The following is a 25187-nucleotide window of genomic DNA, read 5'->3' on the forward strand; positions in this document are numbered from 1 at the left end:
CCCATGGACTGCAGCCTTCCAGGCTCCTCCGTCCATGGGATTTTCCAGGCAAGAGTACTGGAGTGGGGTGCCATTGCCTTCTCCGCATTGTTTAACTCTTTGCTAAATGGTAATAAAGAAAAATGATTTAGAGCACAGCCTTTATATTGCTTAGATTTCAGTCTTTGTTTTGTCACATAGCTATTTCATAGTGAGTGAATTAATCAGTCTCTCTGTATCTTAGTTATTTCATCTGTGAAGTAGAGATAATATTACCGAACACATAGGGCTAAGATGAATATTATATGATGATTGTGAAGTACTTAGCACAGTGGCTGATATTTAGTAAGTACTCTGTTATACACTGGTGGTTTATTTAGGAAGTTTATATAACTCTTTGAACTTCCAGCATCCATTGTATATAGTGGATAAAAATTGAAATCATCAGACAGGAAGCTGTTAATCTTTACCTTTAAACATAACAGTGGACACAAATTCTCTTCCATTTTAGCTTTGTTCTATCATCTCTTCTTCCTACATCTTCATTATTCTTATGCTTTCTGAATGGGAGGTTCTCAGAGAATTATTTTCCTTTTTTCCTGCTTCCTTATTTCTGAAAATAGTCATTGTTTTAGCCTAAGCATTGAGCAAAACTTCTTAACTTTTCATCGAATTTTTGTGATTTATTCTCTCAAAAAAATGCATTGAGCACTTACTTTGTACCAGATACAGGGGATAAAGATATGATATGCCCTAATGATGCTAAAGCTGAAACTCCAGTACTTTGGCCACCTCATGCGAAGAGTTGACTCATTGGAAAAGACTCTCATGCTGGGAGGGATTGGGGGCAGGAGGAGAAGGGGATGACAGAGGATGAGATGGCTGGATGGCATCACGGACTTGATGGATGTGAGTCTGAGTGAACTCTGGGAGTTGGTGATGGTCAGGGAGGCTTGGTGTGCTGCGATTCATGGGGTCGCAAAGAGTCGGACACGACTGAGCAACTGAATTGAACTGAACCGAATCGTGTCTGGGGACAGTGAGGTTCAGGAAAAAGCTTTCCATCTAAGTGCATCTTTCTCCTGGCCCTGCTGTGTGTTTCATGGGTTTTTTTGTTGTTTTTTTTTTTGTCTATCTTTCCAAGCTTCTGTTCAAGTGTAGAAGTGTTCCAGCTTGGGGGACAGTTCTTGGTAGCTGAGTATTTCCAATCCCAAGCTTCTGATACAACTCTGGTATCAGCTCTTTTATTTTTCCAGTTGTGTTTTGTTAAGAATGCATTCTGTTACCAATTTTTTTCATGATTTTAGGTCACATTGATAGTTTTTTTTATCTATGTAACAAAATAGTTATTTTATTCTTTTGAAACTCAGTTTCTCCTAGCCTTGTCTTTCTATTCTTTAGAATATTTGAATTCTATAATTTTTATTCTTAAGTTCTTAAGTTTAAAATTTCTTAATTTCTTTGCCTTATCTTTTCCCTTTCCTTAGATCTCAATTATTCTATTATTTAAAATTTTATACGTTTTCATTTTATTTCATTTATACAAGTTATAAGATTACTTATAACATTACTCTTATTAGTTATAACATTACTCTTATTTTCCCACTTGACATTGTGGCAGTTGATACTCAGAGCGGGAAGGGCTTGTTAAGGTGACAGAGATAGACTGGCAGGATTATATTTAAAGTATTCACTTAAGAAAAATTTTCATGTGTTTTTTTTAAAATTCTTGGACCTTCCCTCATGAAGTCAGCTGGATATTTTGAGCTCAAATCTCAGGAGGAGATATTAATAATGAAACAAGATTATAAAAGAAATTTTCCTTGTGATTTCTTTGTTTCAACTGCAAAAGTTTAAGGAGAATGTAAATGACTCAAGAACAGATGAAAAGCATAAGGACAAAACTAGATAAAAGGAGCTGTTTTTATCCTTCTCCCAATCTCCCAGCCTTAGTGATGAAATAATTATATTTGTTTTGTGAAGAGAAAAAGACTTGAAAAGGGAGTTATGAGGTCATAGGTGAGTTTCTCTTAAAGAGTCCTACTCATGCTTCCTCGGGGTGCAGGTGGCAAGATTTCCCAGTTATGCTTTTATGTTTGAAAACACAGATGGGAACTGTGCCTCAGCGTGTCATGGGCATTGTAGGCATAGGATGGTATGAAGACCCCAGGATGGAAAATGGCTCACTGTGTCCTGAGAGAGCCTTTAAAGAATGTATGAGACCCCATGTGTTGTAGAAACAGCAAAATCATCATGTAAACCCTGGAGTGGTGTGAAAGATACAGAGAAATCTGTATATTGAGAATAGGAATAAGGGATAACTCAGGGACAACTTTCATGGGCCGATGACAGAGATTAGTTGGGTTGATGGACATATCACAAATGTTATCAATCAAATCCCACCATCGCTTTTTTTAATGTCACAAAATGAATTATATAACATCTATTCTCTAAGAGGCTATTTTATTAGAATTAAATTCAAGGTGCACTTGTTTCATTTTTACAATCACACTGCATTTCCATATTTTTGCGGCTCTTTTCATTGCACTGGAAAAATCAGGGAGGTGAAACAGGAAAGGAATAAACTCCCCAAGGATATCCTTGCACTTTTCATTATTTGGGATCTCAGAACAGCAGAACACAGCGGATCCTGAAACATAGAAGTGTAATAATAAAGCCATTGAATTCCTTGAGAAACAGTGATGTCAGCAAAGCAATTACACTGTATTGAAAAACTGAGTTGCCTATCCCCACCCCACTCCACCTTCATCTAGTTTACCTATAAGAAATATAGGATGGGGTGAAAACAGGACTCAAAATCAGCTATAACAGGAAGACCCCAGCTTTGAGCACCATTCCTTCTGGCTACATAATCACAAAGACATCCAAACCCTCTGCTACAGCTTCTGATCAGCTTCCATCAATCCTAGAATCTAATCCCATGTCTAATTAGGGAAGAATAAATGGGTTCCTTAGTTCCTTTCTGTTTGTAGTGTGTCTACTACCTGCTAGATCCATTCCCCTCCTCTATTATTTGTTTCTAAAATTTTAGATGAGTTTTATTGACTCTTCATTCTTGATGTAAATGGGCTGACATGCTAGGTCTAAACCAACAAGGTATATAGCAGGCTAAAATTTAAATGCCTATCTTAAAATCAAAAGAAATCATAAAACAAGCAAACGATATAGGTAGAGAAGTGGGGAGAGACTAGGAAAGAGCGATGTTCTTAAGAACCAGAATTAGAAAGTCAAAGAATTCATCACAGAAGTAATTCCTCATTTACTCCTTGTTACTTGCTCTCCACTGTCTCCAGCACTCAGGACAGTCCTGGCAAAGAGTGTACCATCACTCAATATGCATTGAGTATATAAATGAACACACTGAATTAACACTTCATCCCTAAAGGTATGCTAGCTGGAGCAGATTGACATTTGTCAAGAAATGATGTAGAAAGGCTTTGTGCCCTGGGTAGAGTCTGAACCTTTGCCTCAAAGATCCTTGTAAGATTTTATCATGCCAGTAATGTCAACTCATTTATTCTAGATCATTTCTCTAACCAGAAAACTAATGCATAACTGACCACTGTGGAGTAGACTGGTGCTTAGTGTTATACAGACTCCTCAAACATTTCTTTGGGATAGGTTAATACAGGTCTTTCCCAAAGAGGAACTTGCAGATAAAACCTTTTCTTATCCTTGTGACAACAGGAAATAGGATAGAGTATATGAAAGAAGGTCTTCAAGTAGCCATCTTTTTTTCACAAAACCACTTAGGAATGTTTGAAAAGGCATTTTTTTCTGTGAGTTCAGGGTAAAGAAGTTCATCAAAGAAAGCACTCACGTTTTTCCAGCATGATACAACTCGAAAGCTTTGTGGAGTTCGTCAAAAGGCAACTGATGGGTTATTAATGGATCTATATTAATTTTGTTTTGTAGGTAAGCAGTCACTAGTTGGGGACAACAGTCTTTGGTTTTATAACCTGCAAAGTAAAAAGGCTATTGTAATAAGATTTGAGAAATATCAAACTAACCAAAAGAAAAATAAGTAAGTTGTGGAGATGGGTAAAGTATTCTGAAAATTTGCCATGGATGAGTTCATTTGTACATCAGAAGTTGTTGGCTTTTGTTGCTAAGTGTGGCTGCTACAGACAGTTCTGTTGCCTAGAACACCTTTGGAAAAAAAATTGGGTCAATATTCACACGTTATTGGGTTAAAAACTAATTAAAAATAAAGTAGAGTCTCCAGCCCACCTCCAGGGTTTAACATTATACAACGATTTCCTCATCTCTCTATTCACACACATTGAGATGGGATGGGAACTTTTGATCAGAGCAATGGATGGAGATGGGAATATTAATTAAGTAAAGCTATTGGCCAGTACTGCTCAGAAATAAGGGCTCCTATGGGAAGACAAATATCAGTGCCAAATACCAAGTTGGTGCCTGTAATTATCCAGAAAGCCTCGCTGTTAAAATAGCACAACAAACTTTGAGTCCACCAGTGCAGAACTGAACTTAGCTGGATTATTCCAAACACTGGGGAAACCCAGAAACTGTTTTGTAGGAAAACCCAGAAACTATTTAAAATTTTTTATTTAAATGTAAAAAAAAAAACCAACCTATTTAATTAACTAATCTGCAAAATATACCAATTCATTGGAGGAGAAGTCTTTGAAAACTTATACCATTATAGGTCTGTTTCCCAAAGGAGAACATTTTTGAATTACGTTTCTACAAAGTTGAAAGAGATTTTGTGAAAGCAAAAACAACTGACTTACCTCCTAAACACACACCCTTCAGTGTCCGACCAGTGGGAACTGTTTGAGCAGAAAGGGAAAACTTTGAATTTGGTGGAGACACTCCAATGATTATGCAGACACCATGGCTCAGGTGGCAGGAGTCCCAAGCAGCAACCTGATAATGAAAATAATGACCATAAGTAGGTGCCCACACATAAGTAACAACTATCTGCAGTGTTGGAAGGAATTGTGGAGTTCCTAGATTTCAGACCTCTTCCTAGGCAGATGCTACTTACTTTGAGCTCAGCTTCAACACTGCCAGTGATGGAATCTCATTAGAGAACCAGTAGAGTTTAGTGGTGGAGAAGGCAATGGCACCCCACTCCAGTACTCTTGCCTGGAAAATCCCATGGACGGAGGAGTCAGGTAGGCTGCTGTCTATGGGGTTGCACAGAGTCAGACACGACTGAGCGAGTTCACTTTCACTTTTCATTTTCATGCATTGGAGAAGGAAATGGCAACCCACTCCAGTGTTCTTGCCTGGAGAATCCCAGGGATGGGGGAGCCTGGTGGGCTGTCATCTATGGGGTCACACAGAGTCAGACACAACTGAAGTGACCTAGCAGCAGCAGCAGCAGAGTTTAGTGGTAAAGAGCACAGACCCTGCGGCAGTGTGACTTTAGGCAAGTTACTTAACCTCCCTATGTCTGTTTATTTTTAAAAAGAAGAAGAATACCACCTATGTCATAGATTTGTTACAAGGCTTAAGTGATTAAAACATTTAGAACATTATCTGGCACAGAATAAGTACTGTGTGTTTATTTAATAAAATTACCCACCACCTCAAAGACCACACATACTATTATTCTTTGCCTGACCTTCTCACTTGTATAACTTTGTTCAGTTCATTTATATTTAATAAAAACAAATATATATACATGTGTGTGTGTGAAGCTTCACTTAAAAAACCCCAGTTTTTTAAGGGTGTAGAGTATACTTCACGTCAATCTATTTTGCTTTCTTTTCTGGTTCTTAACCTTCTATCTCACCCCTTCCTGCATTTTGCCTATGTCTCTTTCCTGCTACATCACTGCATCTACTTCCTTCACCCTTTAACCATGTACATTAGATACACGCTGAAGTGAATTGAATGCCTAATTCTTTCCTCTACCCTGTCAGTTCCAAGTCTAGGGTCTACCTTATTCTCCCTGAACTTAACATACTGGTGCATAGGCTCATTTTTCAAATAATGAATGGTTCTGATACAGAACACACATGAATGTCATATGTGATTTACATAATGTTGATACTTAAATATAAAAACATGTTCATGGACAAAGAGCTAGGACTACAGGAAAGGAAATAGTGCTTGTTTAAACTTCATATATTATAGTGTCATATCTTTAAAGTACATATTGCTTTTATTTTTAAGATGGATATTTTAGAGTGACTATACATTCCATTTTTAGGTCTGGGGTCTACAGGTCCAAAACATATGTTCAGGGGAGTTTTATACTTAGTGTGTCCCCACCCGCTAAGCAAGCATCTATAGACACAATTTGTTTTAGTGTGTTTTGCATTTTTCAGATGTTGTGTTTTTTACAGATTGAAGGTTTGTGGCAACCCTGTGTTGAGTAAGTCTATCAGCACATTTTTCCCAACAGCATTTGCTTCCTTTTTGTCTGTGTCACATTTGGTAATTCTCACAGTATCTCAAATATTTTCACTATTATTATATTTCTTATTGTGATATGTAATCAGTGATCTTTGTTACTATTACAAAAAGATATGTTGTAAAGTAGAACAGTAAATAAATAAATAAAACTGAGATAAAAAAACAAAAAGACAATGACTCTCACTGAAGGCTCAGATGATTAGCATATTTTAGCAATTAAGTATTTTAAAATTAAGGTGTGTACATTGTTTTTTCTTAGACAAAATGCTATTGCATACTAATAGACTACAGTATAGTATAAGTGTAATTTTTATATGTGGTGGAAAACCAAAAAATTACTTAACTCACTGTATTATAATAGTCACTTAATTGTACTGGTCTGCTTCTACTCACTGTGACCCAGACCCACACACCATGGTTTCTGCGAGTCCGATGGCCTCAAAGGCAAAGTCAACTCCGGTGCCTGTCATTTCCTTGACCACCTCCTTGACGGGCTTCTTGAGATTCGAAGGGTTGAGACAATCTGTGACCCCTAATGCTCTTGCCCGAGGAAATTTTTCCTCATTGATATCAACTCCAATGATTCTAGAAGCACCAGAGGCTTTACAGCCCATGACAACAGCTGAGCCGATTCCTCCAAGTCCAAAGACCACACAGGTAGAACCAGGAGTGACCTACAAATACACAAGTCATGTGTGTGTTAGGAATCAAATCTGGACACTTGTATAATTAAGAAAACAAACAAAAACCACCATTGAGGCTTTTGGAACTATTGACTTTTGGAACCAGTTGAAACATTTGGACTGTTTTGGTCTTGTTTTTATGTTTTCTTGGCAGATCACTATAACATACTAACACACAGCTATTTTCCTCACCTTGGCCGAGTGAACAGCAGCCCCATATCCTGCAGACACCTCACAGCTTATGACACAAATCTTATCCATGGGAGCAGCAGCATCAATTTTTACCACCGAAATCTCAGGCACAACAGTATATTCGGAGAACGTACTTGTGCGGAAAGAATGATAGATCTTTTCTCCTTTGCAGGTAAACCTGCTTGTACCATCCAGCATTAATCCAGAAGAGGGTAGAATGCTGTTCAGCAGTGACACAGACAGGCACAGCATCAACCCAGACACACACAGTTGTAAAGAGAGAAATGAACACCTTTAGCTCCAGGTCGGTGCTTGCACAATATAAGCGATTTAATAAAAACTGACAAGATAAACAAAAGATGGGCAAATCTACTAACTCTTGCTTCTCACAGAAGTTTCCCTTGGGATTCAAGCAGGCACTGCATTCTCTACACTGTGGAACAATGAGTGTGAGGACTTTATCTCCTATATATAAGAAAAAAAAACATTAGTTTAAAATATTATTGAAACACAATAGTGCGGTGATAAAAATTTTATTGAATGATTTGATAACTTGCTGTGGACAGATTATGACAAGTATAACATACCCCATAGCTATTTTGGAGGACAAATCCTATAACCTGGTTGCAGAAATTCCATTATTATTTTGGGCAAATGATGGAAATATGGGGATATTCCTTGCTGGATAGATAATTGTAGGTCTGCTTTTACTCTGGAAATAAATAAAACTGGGAATGACCCTTAGAGATGTCATCTATTCTAACCTTTTGGTTTTCCTTTGAGAGATTTAAGTCTGCAGTGGTTGTTACCTGCCTGAAGCTGGATAGCAGCAGAAACCTTTCTATGGAGCCTGCTTGCCCCACCATGGCACAGGGACCCGAGCAGGTCTGTGACACGTTTTCTTCAGGGGACTGTGGTTCAGGATATTCTCAGTTCTAAGAGTAAAACGAATAGGTTTCTTTCTGCAGAGAGAGGCTGCTTCTGGAGTGCTTACTACAGAGGGTGGTTTTTAGGTTGCACAGTTTTAGAGCGCATACTGATTATGTGTGGGTCCAATAATTAACCCTCCTGGGACCTAGGGTTACAGGCTGGGAAGGTGAAGAGAATTAATGAACACAGTCATCACAGACTTATAAAACTGTACAAAGCCTTGTCAAAGGTCTACAACCTTGTCCCTAAACATGTGTACGGTTCTTACATGTATTTATAATCTTTTAAAAATCTCTTTGAGTTTATGAGACATCCCTGGCGGTCCAGTGGCTAAGACTCTACACTTTGAATGCAGACAGTCGTGGTCAGATTTGATCCCTGGTCAGGGAACTAGATCCCCCACGCCACAAGTAAAGATCCTCCATGCCACAACTAAGACCCAGTTTAGCCAAATAAATTATTATTTTAAAAAGTCTCTTGTAAGTTTAGGTAAGGAACATCTTAACTTCACTGGCCCTAAAAAATTCCAAAGATACTGGATCTCAAAATCAGGAGAAGCTCAAATTCTGCTGCCTTATCCTATCCTTCAAATATTCATCATTTTCCACAAAACTTTCACTGGGATTTGTTTAGTTAAAGAGGAGTTAGCTCACTAACTCTTGGCATTATCTTCTCGGAGGTGTAGAGAAGACTGTGTCTTTTTACTTCTGTCCCTCCTCCTAGGCCTAGTGTCAATGCATGGCAGGTACTCCATCATTGTTTACAAAATTAATACCCTGACGATAGCTTTGTGAATGTCCTGACCGCATGCCCTTTCTTAAATCTCATTGTGTGCCTGGTTCCAAGCTGTGAGGTTCTGTGGACTCTTCACATGAGTGATTGCTCTTATTTACTCTGACCGTTTCAGATGTGCTAAGAATGGCTGTGTCAAGGTCCTTTGCGATATGCCTGGGGAAGAGTGTTTACTTTTTTTGATTCTTTGAAATATCATTATCATCCTGTCAACAAAGTTCTATTAATACATTCTACTTGATCAGAAGATTCATTCGTCAAACACTCAATGCATTCCAAACCTGAACAGGCACTATGCTAAGTATGTGGGGGACACTAGAAAGAGAGAGAGAGAGAGAGCTGTCCCTCAAAAACAAGCCAGTGGGACTACATTGGACTAAAAGACTCAGGCACAGCTAAGGAAACTATATAAACAAAATGAAAAGGCACGCCTACTGAATGGGAGAAGACATTTGCAAGCAATATATCTGATAAGGGACTTCCCTGGTGGCCAAGATGATAAAGCATCTGCCTACAGTGCGGGAGACCTGGGTTCGATCCCTGGGTTGGGAATATCCGATCCCCTGGAGAAGGAAGTGGCAACCCACTCCAGTACTCTTGCCTGGAAAATCCCATGGACAGAGGAGCCTGGTGGGCTACAGTCCACGGGGTCACAAAGAGTCAGACATGACTGAGTGACTTCACTATCTGATAAGGGGCTTATATACAATATTTGGGCTTCCCTGATGGCTCATTTGGTAAAGAATCTGCCTGCAATGCAGGAGACCCAAGTTCCATCCCTGGGTTGGGAAGATCCCCTGAAGAAGAGAATGGTTATCCACTCCAGTATTCTTGCCTGGAGAATTCCATGGACAGAGGAGCCTGGAGGGCTATTGTCCAAGGGGTTGAAAAGAGTTGGACATGACAACGTAATAACACACACACACACAATATATATTCAATAAGCTTATACAACAATGAACTTAACATCAGGAAAACAAGCGACCTGATTTAAAAAATGGACAGAGAACCTGAAGAGACATTTTCCCAGAGAAGGCATATACACATGGCCAACAGACACATGAAAAAGTGCAGAACGTTACCACTCATCAGGGAAAAGCAAATCAAAACCACGGTGAGATGCCACCTCACACCTGTCAGAATGACTACTATCAAAAAGACAACAAATAAGTGTTGGTGAGGATGTGGAGAAAAGGGAGCCCTCATGCACTGTTAGTAGGAATGTAAATTGGTGCCGAAACTATGGAAAACAATGTGGAGGTTCCTCAAAAAATTAAAAATAGAATTTCCATGTGATCCAGCAATTTCACTCTTGGGTATTTAAGCAAAGAAAACAATTAATTCAAAAAGATACATGAACACCAAGACTTATTGTAGCATTATTTGTAATAGCCAAGGTATTGAAGCAACTTAAGTGCCCACTGATTGACAAATAGATAAAGATGTGGCGTGTATATATACTATGCATATGTGTGTGTGTGTATATATATATATATATACACACACACACATATATATACATACACCCAGGGGAATATTATTCAGCTATAAAAAATGAAATCTTGTCTTGTGTAATAACATGGATAAATTTAGAGGGTGTTATGCTAAATGCAGTTGTCCCAGGTGATGCAGTGGTAAAGAATGTGCTTACTAATTTAAGAGGTATAAGAGACACAGGTTTGATCCCTGGGTTGGGAAGATTCTCTGGAGGAGGAAATGGCAACCTGCTCGAGTATTCTTGCCTGGAAAACTCCATGGACAGAGGAGTCTGGCAGGCTACAGTCCACAGGGTCACAAAGAGTCAGATATTACTGAGCGAATGAGCACACACAGGCAGGCTAAGTGAAAGAAGTCCGACAGAGAAAAGCAAATACCATGTCATCTCACATATGTGTGCAATCTAAAACACAAAACAAAACAAGATGAAAACAGATTCATAGATGCAGAGAGGTTGCCAGAGGGGAGGGAATGAGAGGACAAAAGAGGTGATGGGGATTAAGAAGTACAAATCTCAAGTTATGAAATAAATAAGCTGTGGGGCTGTAATATACCAGCATAAGCAATATGATCAATAATACTGAAATAACTTTTTTGGGGATAGATGGTTACTAGACTTATCATGGCAATCATTTCATAATGTCTGCAAATATCTAACCACTCTGCAACACACCTGAAACTAGCATTATATGCATACACACACACACACACACACACACAAAGAATGTTCAAACTACCGTACAATTGCACTCATCTCACACACTAGCAAAGTAATGTTCAAAATTCTCCAAGCCAGCCTTCAACAGTGCATGAACCATGAACTTCCAGATGTTCAAGCTGGATTTAGAAAAGGCTGAGGAACCAGAGATCAAAATGCCAACATTTGTTGGATTATAGAAAAAGCAAGAGAATTTCAGAAAAACTTCTTCTTCTACTTTATTGACTATGCCAAAACTTTTGACTGTATAGATCACAAGAAACTGTGGGAAATTCTTAAAGAGATGGGAATACCAAACTACCTTACCTGTCTCCTGAGAAATCTGTATGCAGGTAAGGAAGCAACAGTTAGAACTGGACATGGAATAACGGACTGGTTCCAAATCGGGAAAGAAGTACGTCAAGGCTGTATATTGTCACCCTGCTTATGTAATTTAAATGCAGAGTACATCATGTGAAATGCCAGGTTGGATGAAGCACAAGCTGGAATCAAGATGCCGGGAGAAATATCAATAACCTCAGATACACAGATGATTCCACCCTTATGGCAGAAAGTGAAGAGGAACTAAAGAGCCTCTTGATGACAGAGAAAGAGAAAAATGAAAAAAGCTGACTTAAAGCTCAGCATTCCAAAACTCAGATCATGGCATCTGGTCCCATCATTTCTTGACAAATAGGTGGAGAAACAATGGAAATAGTGACAGACTTTATTTTCTTGGGCTCCAAAATCACTGCAGATGGTGACTGCAGCCATGAAATTAAAAGATGCTTGCTCCTTGGAAGAAACGCTCTGACCCATCTCGACAGCATATTAAAAAGCAGAGACATTACTTTGTCAACAAAGGTCCATCTAGTCAAGGCTATGGTTTTTCCAGTAGTCACATATGGATGTGATAGTTGGGCTATAAGGAAAGTTGAGTGCCAAAGAATTGATGCTTTTGAACTGTGGTGTTGGAGAAGACTCTTGAGAGTTCCTTGGACTGTAAGGAGATCAAACCAGTCAATCCTAAAGGAAATCAGTCCTGAATATTCATTGGAAAACTGATGCTGAAGCTGTGGCCAATACTTTGGCCACCTGATGCAAAGAACTGACTCATTAGATAAGCCCCTGATGATGGGAAAGATTGAAGGCAAGAGGAGAAGGGGACAACAGAAGATGACATGGTTGGATGGCAGAGGATGAAATGGTTGGATGGCATGAATTCGATGGACATGAATTTGAGCAAGCTCTGGGAGTTGGAGATGGACAGGCAAGACTGGCGTGCTGTAGTCCATGGAGTCCCAAAATATTAGACATGACTGAGTGACTGAACTGAACTGATAGGATCTTAATTCCCCAATCAGGCATTGAACCCAGGCTGTTGACAGGACAGCATGGAGTCCTAACCACTGGACTGCTAAGGAATTCCTTTAGCATAGTATTGTGTGTGTGTGTCAACTGTATTTCAATGAAAAAGGAAACAGTGAATTCTTCTGCAGTTATGTCAGAATAAATTAACTTGCCAGATTATAAAATTTCCCTTTCCGCTGACAAATAATTCATTAGAAAAAAGTTTTCACTGACATATATTTGATAAACAAAATTATAAGTTTATATTGATTTGATACATTTATAGTGCAATATGATTGCCATTTTCATATTAGCTAACACTTCTATTGTGTCATGTAATTATAATTTCTTTTAGTTTCAGTAACAATTAAAATCTAGTCACGTAGAAAGTTTAATGTTTATAATATAGTTTTATTGTCTATTTGAAAAAAAAAAGAAGCCGCCCCTGTTCCTAAGGAGATTTTAATCTATTTAGAAGTACCCTGGTCCTATCGCTGTGACTAGTTACTTGGCTCAGCCACTGCTACTCTGGATTGCTAGCACTGGCAGCAGAAAAACTGTGTGACTCTTGGAATCACTGGATATATTTATTACCACAATATGTGATTAGGTAAAGCAATTTAGAGGCAAATCAACTTATTTCTCCTGGAAATATGCTAATACATTTTGGTGGTGGGTTGTTTGTGCAGAGGTTTTTGTGGCCCATTTCCTACCTGGTTTCACTGAGCTCACTCCTTCGCCAATACTCTCCACAATTCCAGCTCCTTCATGGCCTGGGATGAAGGGATACTTCAGTGGGATTATTCCTTTTATAGCATGATCGTCAGAACCACAGATCCCTGTAGATATCATCTGGGCAGGAATTAAATGGCCACGGATAAATTAGTTTGGAATTTTTCTTTTGTCTGAGACTTATTATGAATAATTTTTTTACATGAATTACCTCATTTGATCCCTATAATAATATTCAGAGAAACACAGGGCAGGTCTAATTACCCCTAATTTAAAGATGCGGAAAGGAAGACTCAAAGACTTAAAATGACTCACCCACTCGCATGGTGCATGTTCAGATCTGGAAATAAACTAGGCTTTTTGAAATCTACTCTGTACACCCTATGTCATCAACTAGTTTTGCAATAGGAGAGTCTATTCTATCCAATGAAGGATTTTTGACCATGTATCCATAGCACCACCATTGAGAAACCCAAAATTTTAAGCCCAGTATTGTGGAATGTTTTCCCAGTCCTCTGGGAAAATAGATTTTAAACTAGCATATTGAAAACATTAAGTTAGTAATGTAAAATGTGTTTAACTGTTGCAAAATTTAATTAGCATTGAGAAGTTTTAAACCTTCTCAGTTAATAGCCTAAGTTTTCTTGTCTGTGGATAGACTCAATCCACTTATATTGATCATAGAAGTGAAAGATTTCCTGTACCATAGCCTCTGTATTACTGCTCTGCCTGGAATTCATCCAGAATGCATACAGGCAGGGATACTGACTAGTTGTTTCAGTATCAGTAGTGGGAGTGCGGGAACACTGGGAACAGCTTTGATGCATGAAATAAGATTTCCTTACACTTGCCTTCACAAGTTCAAAGATTTAAATTTACCTTAATACGAACTTCCCCAGCCTTTGGTGGCTCAACCTGCACTTCCTCAAGTGAAAGAGAAGAGTTTGTTTTCCAGGCAATGGCTGCCAGGCATGTAATTGTCTGTTGATACAAGGACAATAAGAAGACATCATTTAGCGATAACATTTAACTTCTGATCATACAAATGACACTTACTTGCTATCTGCTAAGTCACTTCAGTCGTGTCCGACTCTGTGCAACCCCATAGACGGCAGCCCACCAGGCTCCGCCGTCCCTGGGATTCTCCAGGCAAGAACACTTGAGTGGGTTGCCATTTCCTTCTCCAATGCGTGAAAGTGAAAAGTGAAAGTGAAGTCACTCAGTCGTGTCCGACTCCCAGTGACCCATGGACTGCAGCCCACCAGGCTCCTCCATCCATGAGATTTTCCAGGCAAGAGTACTGGAGTAGGGTGCCACTGCTTTGTAGCAATAAGAAAATCACACACAAAAAGAAAAGAGAGCATTGCAATTTCAGACATAAGCTGGTAAAATTTTAGCATATTTCTTTTGAGTCTCTTAAAATATTTTTATACAGTAGAGATCATGTCTTATAAGCAGTTTCACATTTTAGGGTTTTTTATTTGTTTGTTTTTAGCCAGTGAAAGCCACTATATATTGAATATTTACTGTTTGCTTGTTCTAAAATGTTTTCTCATGAATTCATAATGCTTTATAATTTTAAATAGCTCTTTATATTTCATCATTTGAGTATATCCAAATATTCTTAATCAGCAACTAAATCATTTCCATTGTTTTGACTATTATAATATATATTGTTTATAATTTTGACTTGCCTGGTTCCCTTAAGTAAGAATTACTAGGGGAAGGACATGGTTAGAGTGAGACTGATTTCTAAGTAATTCTACAGAAAGTTTGAATGATTTGGCACAACTCCTAGAACTGTAAAACAGTATCTGTCATCATTTTTCCCACTCTCATTAGCATTGACTGTAGTCATTAAAAACAAAGTGACTGTCAGAAAAAGCTATTTCTTTTTGTTAGTATTTTTTAATTTTAAGAATGTTGAAACTTTTTATGTTTATGTGAGTCATACATATTTTCTTCTTTTTGTGGAATGTTTGGTCCTATATTTTATGTAAGTATCCACTGGCATCTTGGTATTTTTTTTTTTTTTACTATCATTTGACCTATTTGTGCATTAAATGAGTAACTGGTTGTCTACTATCTTGTCATACATGATTTTTCCTTCTTCATTTTTGACCTTTAATTTTTTATGAAGCTATATGTGCATATACACGACTGAGCGACTGAACTGAACTGAACATACATTAACATTTTGATTCATAAAAGTATGTTTTCCTTTATTATTTAGTCCATTTCCATGGTTTGAGAATTCTCTCCATTGTTGATGTTCAGTCACTCAGTCGTGTCTGGCTCTTTGTGACCATGTGAACGGCAGTGAACCAGGCTTCCCTGTCCTTCACTTTCTCTCCATATAGAGACCAAATAAGTATTCCTTACCCTCTTTCTGACCTAAATCAAGTCCCTTATGATTATACAGTGGAAGTGAGAAATAGATTTAAGGGCCTAGATCTGATAGATAGAGTGCCTGATGAACGATGGAATGAGGTTCGTGACATTGTACAGGAGACAGGGATCAAGACCATCCCCATGGAAAAGAAATGCAAAAAAGCAAAATGGCTGTCTGGGGAGGCCTTACAAATAGCTGTGAAAAGAAGAGAAGCAAAAAGCAAAGGAGAAAAGGAAAGATATAAGCATCTGAATGCAGAGTTCCAAAGAATAGCAAGAAGAGATAAGAAAGCCTTCTTCAGCGATCAGTGCAAAGAAATAGAGGAAAACAACAGAATGGGAAAGACTAGAGATCTATTCAAAAAAATTAAAGATACCAAGGGGACATTTCATGCAAAGATGGGCTCGATAAAGGACAGAAATGGTATGGACCTAACAGAAGCAGAAGATATTAAGAAGATGTGGCAACAATACACAGAAGAACTGTACAAAAAAGATCTTCACAACCCAGATAATCACGATGGTGTGACCACTGACCTCTAGAGCCAGACATCCTGGAATGTGAAGTCAAGTGGGCCTTAGAAAGCATCACTACGAACAAAGCTAGTGGAGGTGATGGAATTCCAGTTGAGCTATTTCAAGTCCTGAAAGATGATGGTGTGAAAGTGCTGCACTCAATATGCCAGCAAATTTGGAAAACTCAGCACTGGCCACAGGACTGGAAAAGGGCAGTTTTCATTCCAATCCCAAAGAAAGGCAATGCCAAAGAATGCTCAAACTACCACACTGTTGCACTCATCTCACACGCTGGCAAAGTAATGCTCAAAATTCTCCAAGCCAGGCATCAGCAGTATGTGAACTGTGAACTTTCTGATGTTCAAGCTGGTTTTAGAAAAGGCAGAGGAACCAGAGATCAAATTGCCAACATCCACTGGATCATGGAAAAAGCAAGAGAGTTCCATAAAAACATCTATTTCTGCTTTATTGACTATGCCAAAGCCTTTGACTGTGTGGATCACAATAAACTGTGGAAAATTCTGAAAGAGATGAGAATATCAGACCACCTGACCTGCCTCTTGAGAAAAATATATGCAGGCAGGAAGCAACAGTTAGAACTGGACATGGAACAACAGACTGGTTCCAAATAGGAAAAGGAGTATGTCAAGGCTGTATATTATCACCCTGCTTATGTAACATATGCAGAGTACATCATGAGAAATGCTGCACTGGAAGAAACACAAGCTGGAATCAAGATTGCCAGGAGAAATATCAATCACCTCAGATATGCAGATGACACCACCCTTATGGCAGAAAGTGAAGAGGAACTCAAAAGCCTCTTGATGAAAGTGAAAGTGAAGAGTGAAAAAGTTGGCTTACAGCTCAATATTCAGAAAAGGAAGATCATGGCATCTGGTCCCATCACTTCATGGGAAATAGATGAGGAAACAGTGGAAATGGTGTCAGACTTTATTTTTTTGGGCTCCAAAATCACTGCAGATGGTGACTTCAGCCATGAAACTAAAAGATGCTTACTCCTTGGAAGGAAAGTTATGACCAACCTAGACAGCATATTCAAAAGCAGAGACATTACTTTGCCAACAAAGGTCCGTCTAGTCAAGGCTATGGTTTTTCCTGTGGTCATGTATGGATGTGAGAGTTGGACTGTGAAGAAGGCTGAGCGCCAAAGAATTGATGCTTTTGAACTGTGGTGTTGGAGAAGACTCTTGAGAGTCCCTTGGACTGCAAGGAGATCCAACCAGTCCATTCTGAAGAAGATCAGCCCTGGGATTTCTTTGGAAGGAATGATGCTCAAGCTGAAACTCCAGTACTTTGGCCACCTCATGCAAAGAGTTGACTCATTGGAAAAGACTCTGATGCTGGGAGGGATTGGGGGCAGGAGGAGAAGGGGACGACAGAGAATGAGATGGCTGGATGGCATCACTGACTCAATGGACGTGAGTCTGAGTGAACTCTGGGAGTTGGTGATGGACATGGAGGCCTGGCGTGCTGCTATTCTTGGGGTCACGAAGAGTCGGACATGACTGAGTAACTGAACTGAACCCTCTTTCTAGATTTTTATAGTTTGATTTTAAAATATTTAACTCTTAAATCTACCTCAAATTATTTTGTTTAATATAAATTTATAGAATCTAAACGAATTGTCTCAGCATGAACACTTGATGAATTTTTCTTTCATTTATTCTTAAATTAGCACCTTTAGTATAGAAGTTCTTCAATTTACAAGTTTCTTTTTGGAAACATAAATTTATCTTACTGTCTATTCTTGCACTGACACCTCAGTAAATAACTTTTTGATATTTTTTAATACCTGGTGGTACTAGAGCCCTTCATAACTGTACTGGTGTTTCATTTGCAAGTTTACTGCATTAGTAACTGTAGACATTATGAGCTGAGTAAACTATGTCTTCAAGAAACTTAGAAATCAATCAAGGAGATAATACATGTCTTATAACACAAAGAAAAGGGAAAAATGCCACAAAAGAAGTTCAAATAAAAAAATAAAATTATATACTTTATGGAAAACGTCTTCTATTTCAGAAATGATACACACTCAAGGTAGAAACTTGGAAAACTCAGATAAGGGAAAAGGAGGGAACACTTCAAGTCTAGTACCCAGCAATCAGAATTTTTAAGATTTTATTAACAGATTAATTAAAGCATTTAAAAAAAATTTTTATTGGAGCATAATTGCTTTACAATATTGTGCTGGTTTCTGTCAAACATCAGTATGAATCAGCCACAAGTACACATATGTCCCTTCCCTCTTGAACCTCCCTCACATCTCCCACCCCATCTCACACCCATCAGAATGGCCATCATTAAGAAATCTACAAACAATAAATGCTGTTGAAAATGTGGACAAAATGAAGCATTGTTTTTAAGAGTATGACACTGGAAGGAACATAACGTCTAGTACTAGGAAACTGACTAAATAAATAAATAAAAACAGCACAATCATTTCCTTGGAATGAATTTCTTTGTTAAATGATAGGCACATTTTTAAGGCATTTAGTACAACACTGTCAAACTATCACCCAGTAAGTTTCTATCAGTTTACTTTCCTAACAGTGGTGTATGAATTTCCATAGGGAGGAAAACATTGAGTATTATCCACAGAAATCTTTGATAAGCTGTTCGGAGAAAGTGTCTTAGTTTTGTTTCAAACTGCACTTTTTGGATAACTAATAAAGATGATATAGACCTATTTGAAAAGTAGCACTTACCTTTCCCAAGGTGTCCATGAGGAGTCTCCTGTTTTTCTCTGTGTCTTATAATGTCCCAAAGAATATCACTTCTTTGAATCTGCTCCTGGGGAAACTGGACTATTTATGTGCTGAGAGTAATTAAAAATAATTACATAATGACATGACAACATCAGGAAACCAGAGAGGTGAACGGTTGGCAAATATGTGAAAGTGAAGGATAGCAAGGAATATGAGAGAATGATTCAGGAGTGTGTTAACAAGGAAGCTCTATTGGGGAGAAGCAGTTTGAAGAGAAGCAATAGGTGAAAAGGCAATGAAGTGATTATAAAAAAAAGTGAATGAACTAACAGAAAGATCAGCTCATAATTAGTTAATAAGAATTTCTGGAATATCAAGTAATGCCAGGAATTGCTAGATGCAGGTGATACCAGTATAACACTGGGTCTCCAAGAGTCGAAGAGATGGAAAAGCACAAGTAATAATGCAAAATACTGTTAAAAAGCTGAGAGATAAGTGATGACAAAGACATGACAAAGACAAATAGATGATAAAAATGATGACAAAGACAATGTGAGGTCATTATGAATGATGAGAGATGAAATTCAGATGAGACTTGCCGTCCTTATTACTATCGTGGTGAGTATCCCTGCCTGTCACTTGGGAGACTGAGGTTCCCTGGAGGGGAGGCAACAGGCTCTTTGGGGCTTCCCTGGTGGCTCAGATGGTAAAGAGTCCACATGCAATGCAGGAGACCTGGGTTCAATACCTGGTTGGGAAGATCCCCTGGAGGAGGGCATGGTACCCAACTCCAGTATTCTTGCCTAGAGAATTCCATGGACAGAGGAGCCTGGTGGGGTTGCACAGAGTTGGACTCGACTGAGCCACTAGTACTTTTTCACTTTAGCTGCATTTTGAAGAAGGAATTTATGTAAAATAAAAGAGTAGGTAACATATTCCAAATAGGGGGTTAAGCTCAATCAAGGTAAAGTGAAACTGTGTAATGTGGGCTTGGAGTAATGCTGCTGATGATGGTGAAGCCGCTGCTCCTGTTAATAAGGATTATATTTGGCTTGATAGTTGGCTTCTGCTAGAGATAGATCAGAGAAGGCAATGGCACCCCACTCCAGTACTCTTGCCTGGAAAATCCCATGGACGGAGGAGCCTGGTAGGTTGCAGTCCATGGGGTCCTGAAGAGTCGGACACGACTGAGCGACTTCACTTTCACTTTTCACTTTCATGCATTGGAGAAGGAAATGGCAACCCACTCCAGTGTTCTTGCCTGGAGAATCCCAGGTACAGGGGAGCCTGGTGGGCTGCCATCTCTGGGGTTGCACAGAGTCGGACATGACAAGCGACTTAGCAGCAGCATCAGCAGAGACAGATACTAAGGCAAATATTAGATCAGAAAACATCAAGGGCACTGTTTATTAACTTGCAGACTAAGAATGTGAGTTCTTGGCTGGTCACTCTGGCAGCCCTTGATTCACATCCCTTAGACATGATTTATTCACTGTCCTTCAAAGCTTCCTTTGAGGAAGTCAGTGAAACAGCTTCTTTGATGAAAACCTTTATAGTTCGCAGACGCCATGAGGTGTGAGTAATTTAGCTATCAGTAGGTGTGAGAGAATAGTTTTAAACTAGATTCAATAATTACTTGTCTCTAGGCTTGGAGCGTTTCTAGCAAAAGAACTCTCTTAACCCCCTAATCATGTGTTCATAACTTTGTTTTATTTCGTAAGGGTTTCATAACTGCTATTTAATTTTCTCAGGGTCTTGCCCTAATACTGCTTCTCTCTTGTTCTCCCTAGTAATTATTGAAGCTCGAGTTTCAAGACGGGTGAGAAATGGCTGGGCAGAGAGGGCTGGCTTCCAAGCTCAGGAGAATGCTCTTAGGAGGCGTTGCAAGTGCCTATGCTTTATTTAGGGAGCTATCACTCATATAGGCAAGAAGGTATGAGAGTGGAGGCCTCTGAATGGGATTGAAGGGACTCAGTCTTTTCATTTCTCTCTTTTTAAATAATGCCCTGATCTCTAAGCTTTCTGCATCCATGCATCTACTCTTAGAATGTATACATTATTCCTATTCAGCAGTGCTTGGGCTGACTGACTTGAAATGAAGTCTGGCATGGATCAGCAGGTCCAGCTTGGGCTTGTCTCTCCTATAGGATCTTGCTAAAGACCAAAACAATAGTCATTTGTTTCCTACCCTGTTGCCTAAATCTAGACCTTTATTGGGCGTATATTCTGAGCCCTATGCAAATAGCCAAACAAGGTCAAGGGTAGGACTGCAATTGGGAGCAGAAACTCGGATCAATTCTACTTCAGTAGGATTTCCCTCTCTGTTACGTGAGGCAGTACAGTGAGGTGGTTAAAAGCATGGGTACTAACACTAACAGACTTGCAGTCCAATCTCAGTTCCATGTCTTACATGCCTTATGTCAGTAAGAAATCCAACTTCCCTGTCCTTCAGTTTCCCCATAAATAAAATGAAAATGATCATAGCAGTTCCTACTTCATAGGTTTGCTTTAAACATTGAGAGAGTCAACATGCGACAAATGTTTAGAACTGTGGTGGGCACATAGCACTGCCTTTCTGTAAGTGTTATCCATTATTATTACAGTGTCTCCCAGGATATTTTTTCATTTTCTCAGCATGGCCTTACTTTTGGGGACTATGCCACAAAAAAGCTACACATGATTATGAAATCTAACAACTGCAATGAGAGAGTTCAGATTTCTCTCTTAAGTCCAAAAATGAAAGAAAGGTTCTTTTTGCTTAGCTTGGGTTGGGTGTTCACTCCTAGACCAAGGAAAACTGGCCAGAGTTGTAGGTTGGAAAAGAAATCGGTAGCTATGATCACAGCCATGCTGACATTCCTGAGCAGCTGAGGGTGAACAGGGAGGATCAACAGGGAAAATCACAGGGCAGATTGGTTCCACTGTGAAGTACGATCACCAAGACAAATGAGATGTCAGCATTGCTTGGCAATCCAGCTTTTCCCTAACCAACTTGTTGTCCAGTTTCCTGAGATAACTGTCCCTCTTGCAATACTCGTACCAAACATCTGACCGTCACCCCCCCATCCCTGCCCATTTTCCTCCATCCCCATTTCGCTCGTGAGAAAGTTTACAATATCCTGAAAAGTCACCCAGTTGCTTCAGGCAAAAACCTTTCCCTCTTTATACCCAATCTACTAAAAGCTCTGCCAGCTCTGTCTCTGATGTATTTCCCTAATTTGTTAGTGTTTAATGTCTATATCCCTACAGTTCCTAGAAGAACAGAGGCTTTGAATCTCTTGCTATTTTTCTCTACTCCAAGTATCTGGAGTGGTGCCTGATTCATTGAGTGAGTGTTGAAGTTGCTCAGTTGTGTCTGACTCTTTGTGACCCCGTGGACTGTAGCCCCCCAGGCTCCTCCATCCATGGGATTCTCCAGCAAGAATACTGGAGTGGGTTGCTATTTCCTTCTCCAGGGGATCTTCCCAACCCAGGGATCGAACCCAGGTCTCCCATATTGCAGACAGACACTTTACTGTCTGAACTGAAGGGTTCAGAGGCCATCAAGTGGACATGACCTATAAAGGCAATTTTGATGGTTTTACATAGAAATGACCTCTAATGGAAGAGAACACACATGGGAACTATGTGAGATACATTTCTATGTAAAATGTAGTTTTCACATAATTCAGCATTTTAAATAAGCACTCTGCAACCGAGACCAAATATCAATCATCTCTTAAGGTTTTCTACTATGTACCAACATCAAATCTACATAGGAACAAATGTTACTCCTGCTTTTCTCTTCTATATCAAATGTCCTGAAGCCTTTGTGTCTCTCTGGAGCAAGGCCGAGTTTCTGAAGGCACATTTCAGTATAAACATCATCGATGGGGTAGAGAAGGACCCAAGTCAGTCACATTGTACAGTCTCAGGGCCAGGTGGCCGGAGTAGAGGAATCCGCCTCCTCCTGAATAAGATGCCAGTGTAAACAACTTCCCGGATGTAGTACTTGAGTTTCTTATCCCCATGACGTCCAGCATTATGAATCACGTCACCAATAAACAAATCTTTGGCTTTGTTTCCAGATAAGCTATTCAAGTAATTCAGGAGATGATGGGTGTTCATAAAAACATCATCATCGCCCTTGAACACGAACTCAGCTTTTGGGCAGGAAGTGCTCACCTACCTGAGAAAGAGTACTTCTTTCAGAGACAAGTTGAAGAATGTATCTCTGTAGTTCCACAAAAGAATGTCTTGGTGCCTCTCACTCTCAAATTTCAGCATATCTGAAAGGTCAGGATGGTTGTCCTCTGCGGGGGTCTGGCCCATTAAGAAGACTCGCACCACTGTTTGGTTCCCCACATTGGTTTCTTTGCTCCAAGATTCCCGAATCGCTTGCCTTCTATCGAAATGTGAAGTTAGGGTCTTTGCACACTTATCTGGTTGGTCTATAAGCAGTGAATAATTTCGACATCTCAAATATAGCAGAAAATCTTTAAATCTGTCTGGCAAACTGTCGAAACCTGAAACTGCTGACATGACCCTCAGGTCAGGTTCACAGTAATTTAGATGGCTTATATTGGAGAATCCGTATGCTTCTCCTGTCTGGTTGGCTAATGTGTTCAAAATGGGATTGAACCTCCAGTTCAGCTTTTCTTGTTCCTTGTTCCAATATGCCTGAGGAAGGTCAGCTATCTTCCAGAACCTTTCTTTAGGTATTATTACTTCCCCCTTTCCATTTGTTTCTTGGCTACTGCTTTTGGAGACTTCCAGGATCAAATAAATGAAGACATTTACCATCAGGAGGTGAGCCACCCCTCTGCCCGGGCTGCCCCATAGCCTGATACATTAGTATTGATTAAGTGAATTAAAGTGGATGTTATCAGAGGGGACCCCCCCTTTAGGCCTGTTGCTAGTCATGTGTCTGCATCTGCACTCATCCTATTCTCCTTCCTCATTGCCTGTCTCCACTTACGAAGCGTGATGTTATCAATGTCTTCTCTCCATGTGGTTTGTCAGCTTTTTAACACACTCTACCACTGAAAAGGAAAGCAGAAACAAAGTTTCATTTCCCCGAATCTCTTCCCAGCTGCCATTGGGAATCAAGATGGATGTGTATGTGGCTGTCTGAAGCCAGGGTGAAGAATTCCATGCCAAGCACTACTAATCTGGGCTTCTGTTGACTGGCCATGAGAAAGAACAATTGTAGTCAAGTAATTGGAACTTCTCAATCTCATTAAATAGTGGATTGACTTTTAAATTTGAATAACTTGAATTTGACTTATAAAAGGATACCGATGACCATGTATAACTTGATTTTGTAATTTGGACTTTGAAGTCTTGGGGCATTTCTATAGTGGTGTCAGGCAGTTATTTTACAGCCAGCAATCTACCAGGGTCATATTGTCTAAGAAAAGACACAGTTTAAGAAAAAGACCCTCTGCATTCATTGTCTCTTTTTCCTCACCTTCCTCTCAGTCCTTCAAACATGCCTTTGTGTTTTATACCCCTAACACTCCCCTGAAAGAGCCATTATTTAATCTTATTAGTGCTGTCCATTTTAATAAAGCCAATGAACATTTTCAGCAGTCATCCTGACAGTTCAGTACGACTGATCACTCCTTGGAACTCTTCCTTTGAATTCTTGCCTCAACAGTCTCCTGATTTTTTTCTATTGTATTTGGCTGTCTTTTTTCTGATTTTTTTTTTTTTAATATTTCATCCTTCTCTTCTTAGCCATTAAGTGTTAACATCGAGTTTTCTGACTTGGCAAAGCAGCGTTGCTAAGGTGGAGAATTCATCCTTCTCTGGAGCTCCAGTACCTCTGTTACTAAGTCTTAGACCTGAATCTCAGCTATGGTCTGCCCTCCAACTTAAGGAGATTAGAAATGAAATGTTTCCCTTGGGATTGTTCTTTCATACTTTCTCTTTCTAAACCATTATCTTTTGTGTATGTAAATAATTTTAAAAAAGATGTTTATTATTTTTCCTTATTAAAGTAATACTTTTTCTTATTATAAGTGATATATGTGTACTTTAGAATATTTATTAAGTATAGAAAGCATAAAGGAAAAAAATAACATTCTTATAATCTCATCAATTATTAATCACTATAAATATTTTAGAACTTTTTCTACACGTATATAAATTTTATTTTTTCAAAGTTGACTGTCTTATATATATAGTTGACTGTGTGGTACATTGCTTCAGTCATGTTTGACTCTTTGCAACTCCATGGATTGTAGCCTGCCAGCCTCCTCTGTCCATGAGATTCTCCAGGCAAGAACACTGGAGGGGGTTGCC

The 25187-nt window shown here is 39.2% G+C and overlaps 1 protein-coding gene, 1 long non-coding RNA gene and 1 pseudogene across 2 annotated transcripts in view; 1 reads left to right on the forward strand and 2 right to left on the reverse strand.

Moving 5' to 3' along the window:
- LOC129657162 (uncharacterized) overlaps positions 1-7546 on the forward strand; it is a 42234-nt gene extending 34688 nt beyond the window's left edge. The window contains exon 3 of the long non-coding RNA XR_008716567.1: positions 7441-7546. This is a non-coding gene — a long non-coding RNA (uncharacterized LOC129657162). The remainder of the gene's footprint in view (positions 1-7440) is intronic.
- LOC129657161 (alcohol dehydrogenase 1-like) lies at positions 2471-18920 on the reverse strand. Its single transcript, XM_055587445.1, has 9 exons — positions 18903-18920; positions 14146-14247; positions 13248-13386; positions 7646-7733; positions 7269-7488; positions 6807-7067; positions 4758-4893; positions 3821-3959; positions 2471-2629 (listed from the first exon to the last, which is right to left on the reverse strand). The coding sequence occupies exons 1-9, from the start codon at positions 18918-18920 to the stop codon at positions 2605-2607; spliced, it is 1128 nt and encodes a 375-aa protein (XP_055443420.1). The 3' UTR covers positions 2471-2604.
- Positions 18921-22569: 3649 nt separating this feature from the next.
- LOC129657388 (N-acetyllactosaminide beta-1,3-N-acetylglucosaminyltransferase 2-like) lies at positions 22570-24374 on the reverse strand (annotated as a pseudogene).
- Positions 24375-25187: the final 813 nt, after the last annotated feature.

The sequence above is a fragment of the Bubalus kerabau genome, chromosome 7 (genome assembly GCF_029407905.1).
Source record: "Bubalus kerabau isolate K-KA32 ecotype Philippines breed swamp buffalo chromosome 7, PCC_UOA_SB_1v2, whole genome shotgun sequence".
Lineage (NCBI taxonomy): Eukaryota > Metazoa > Chordata > Mammalia > Artiodactyla > Bovidae > Bubalus > Bubalus kerabau.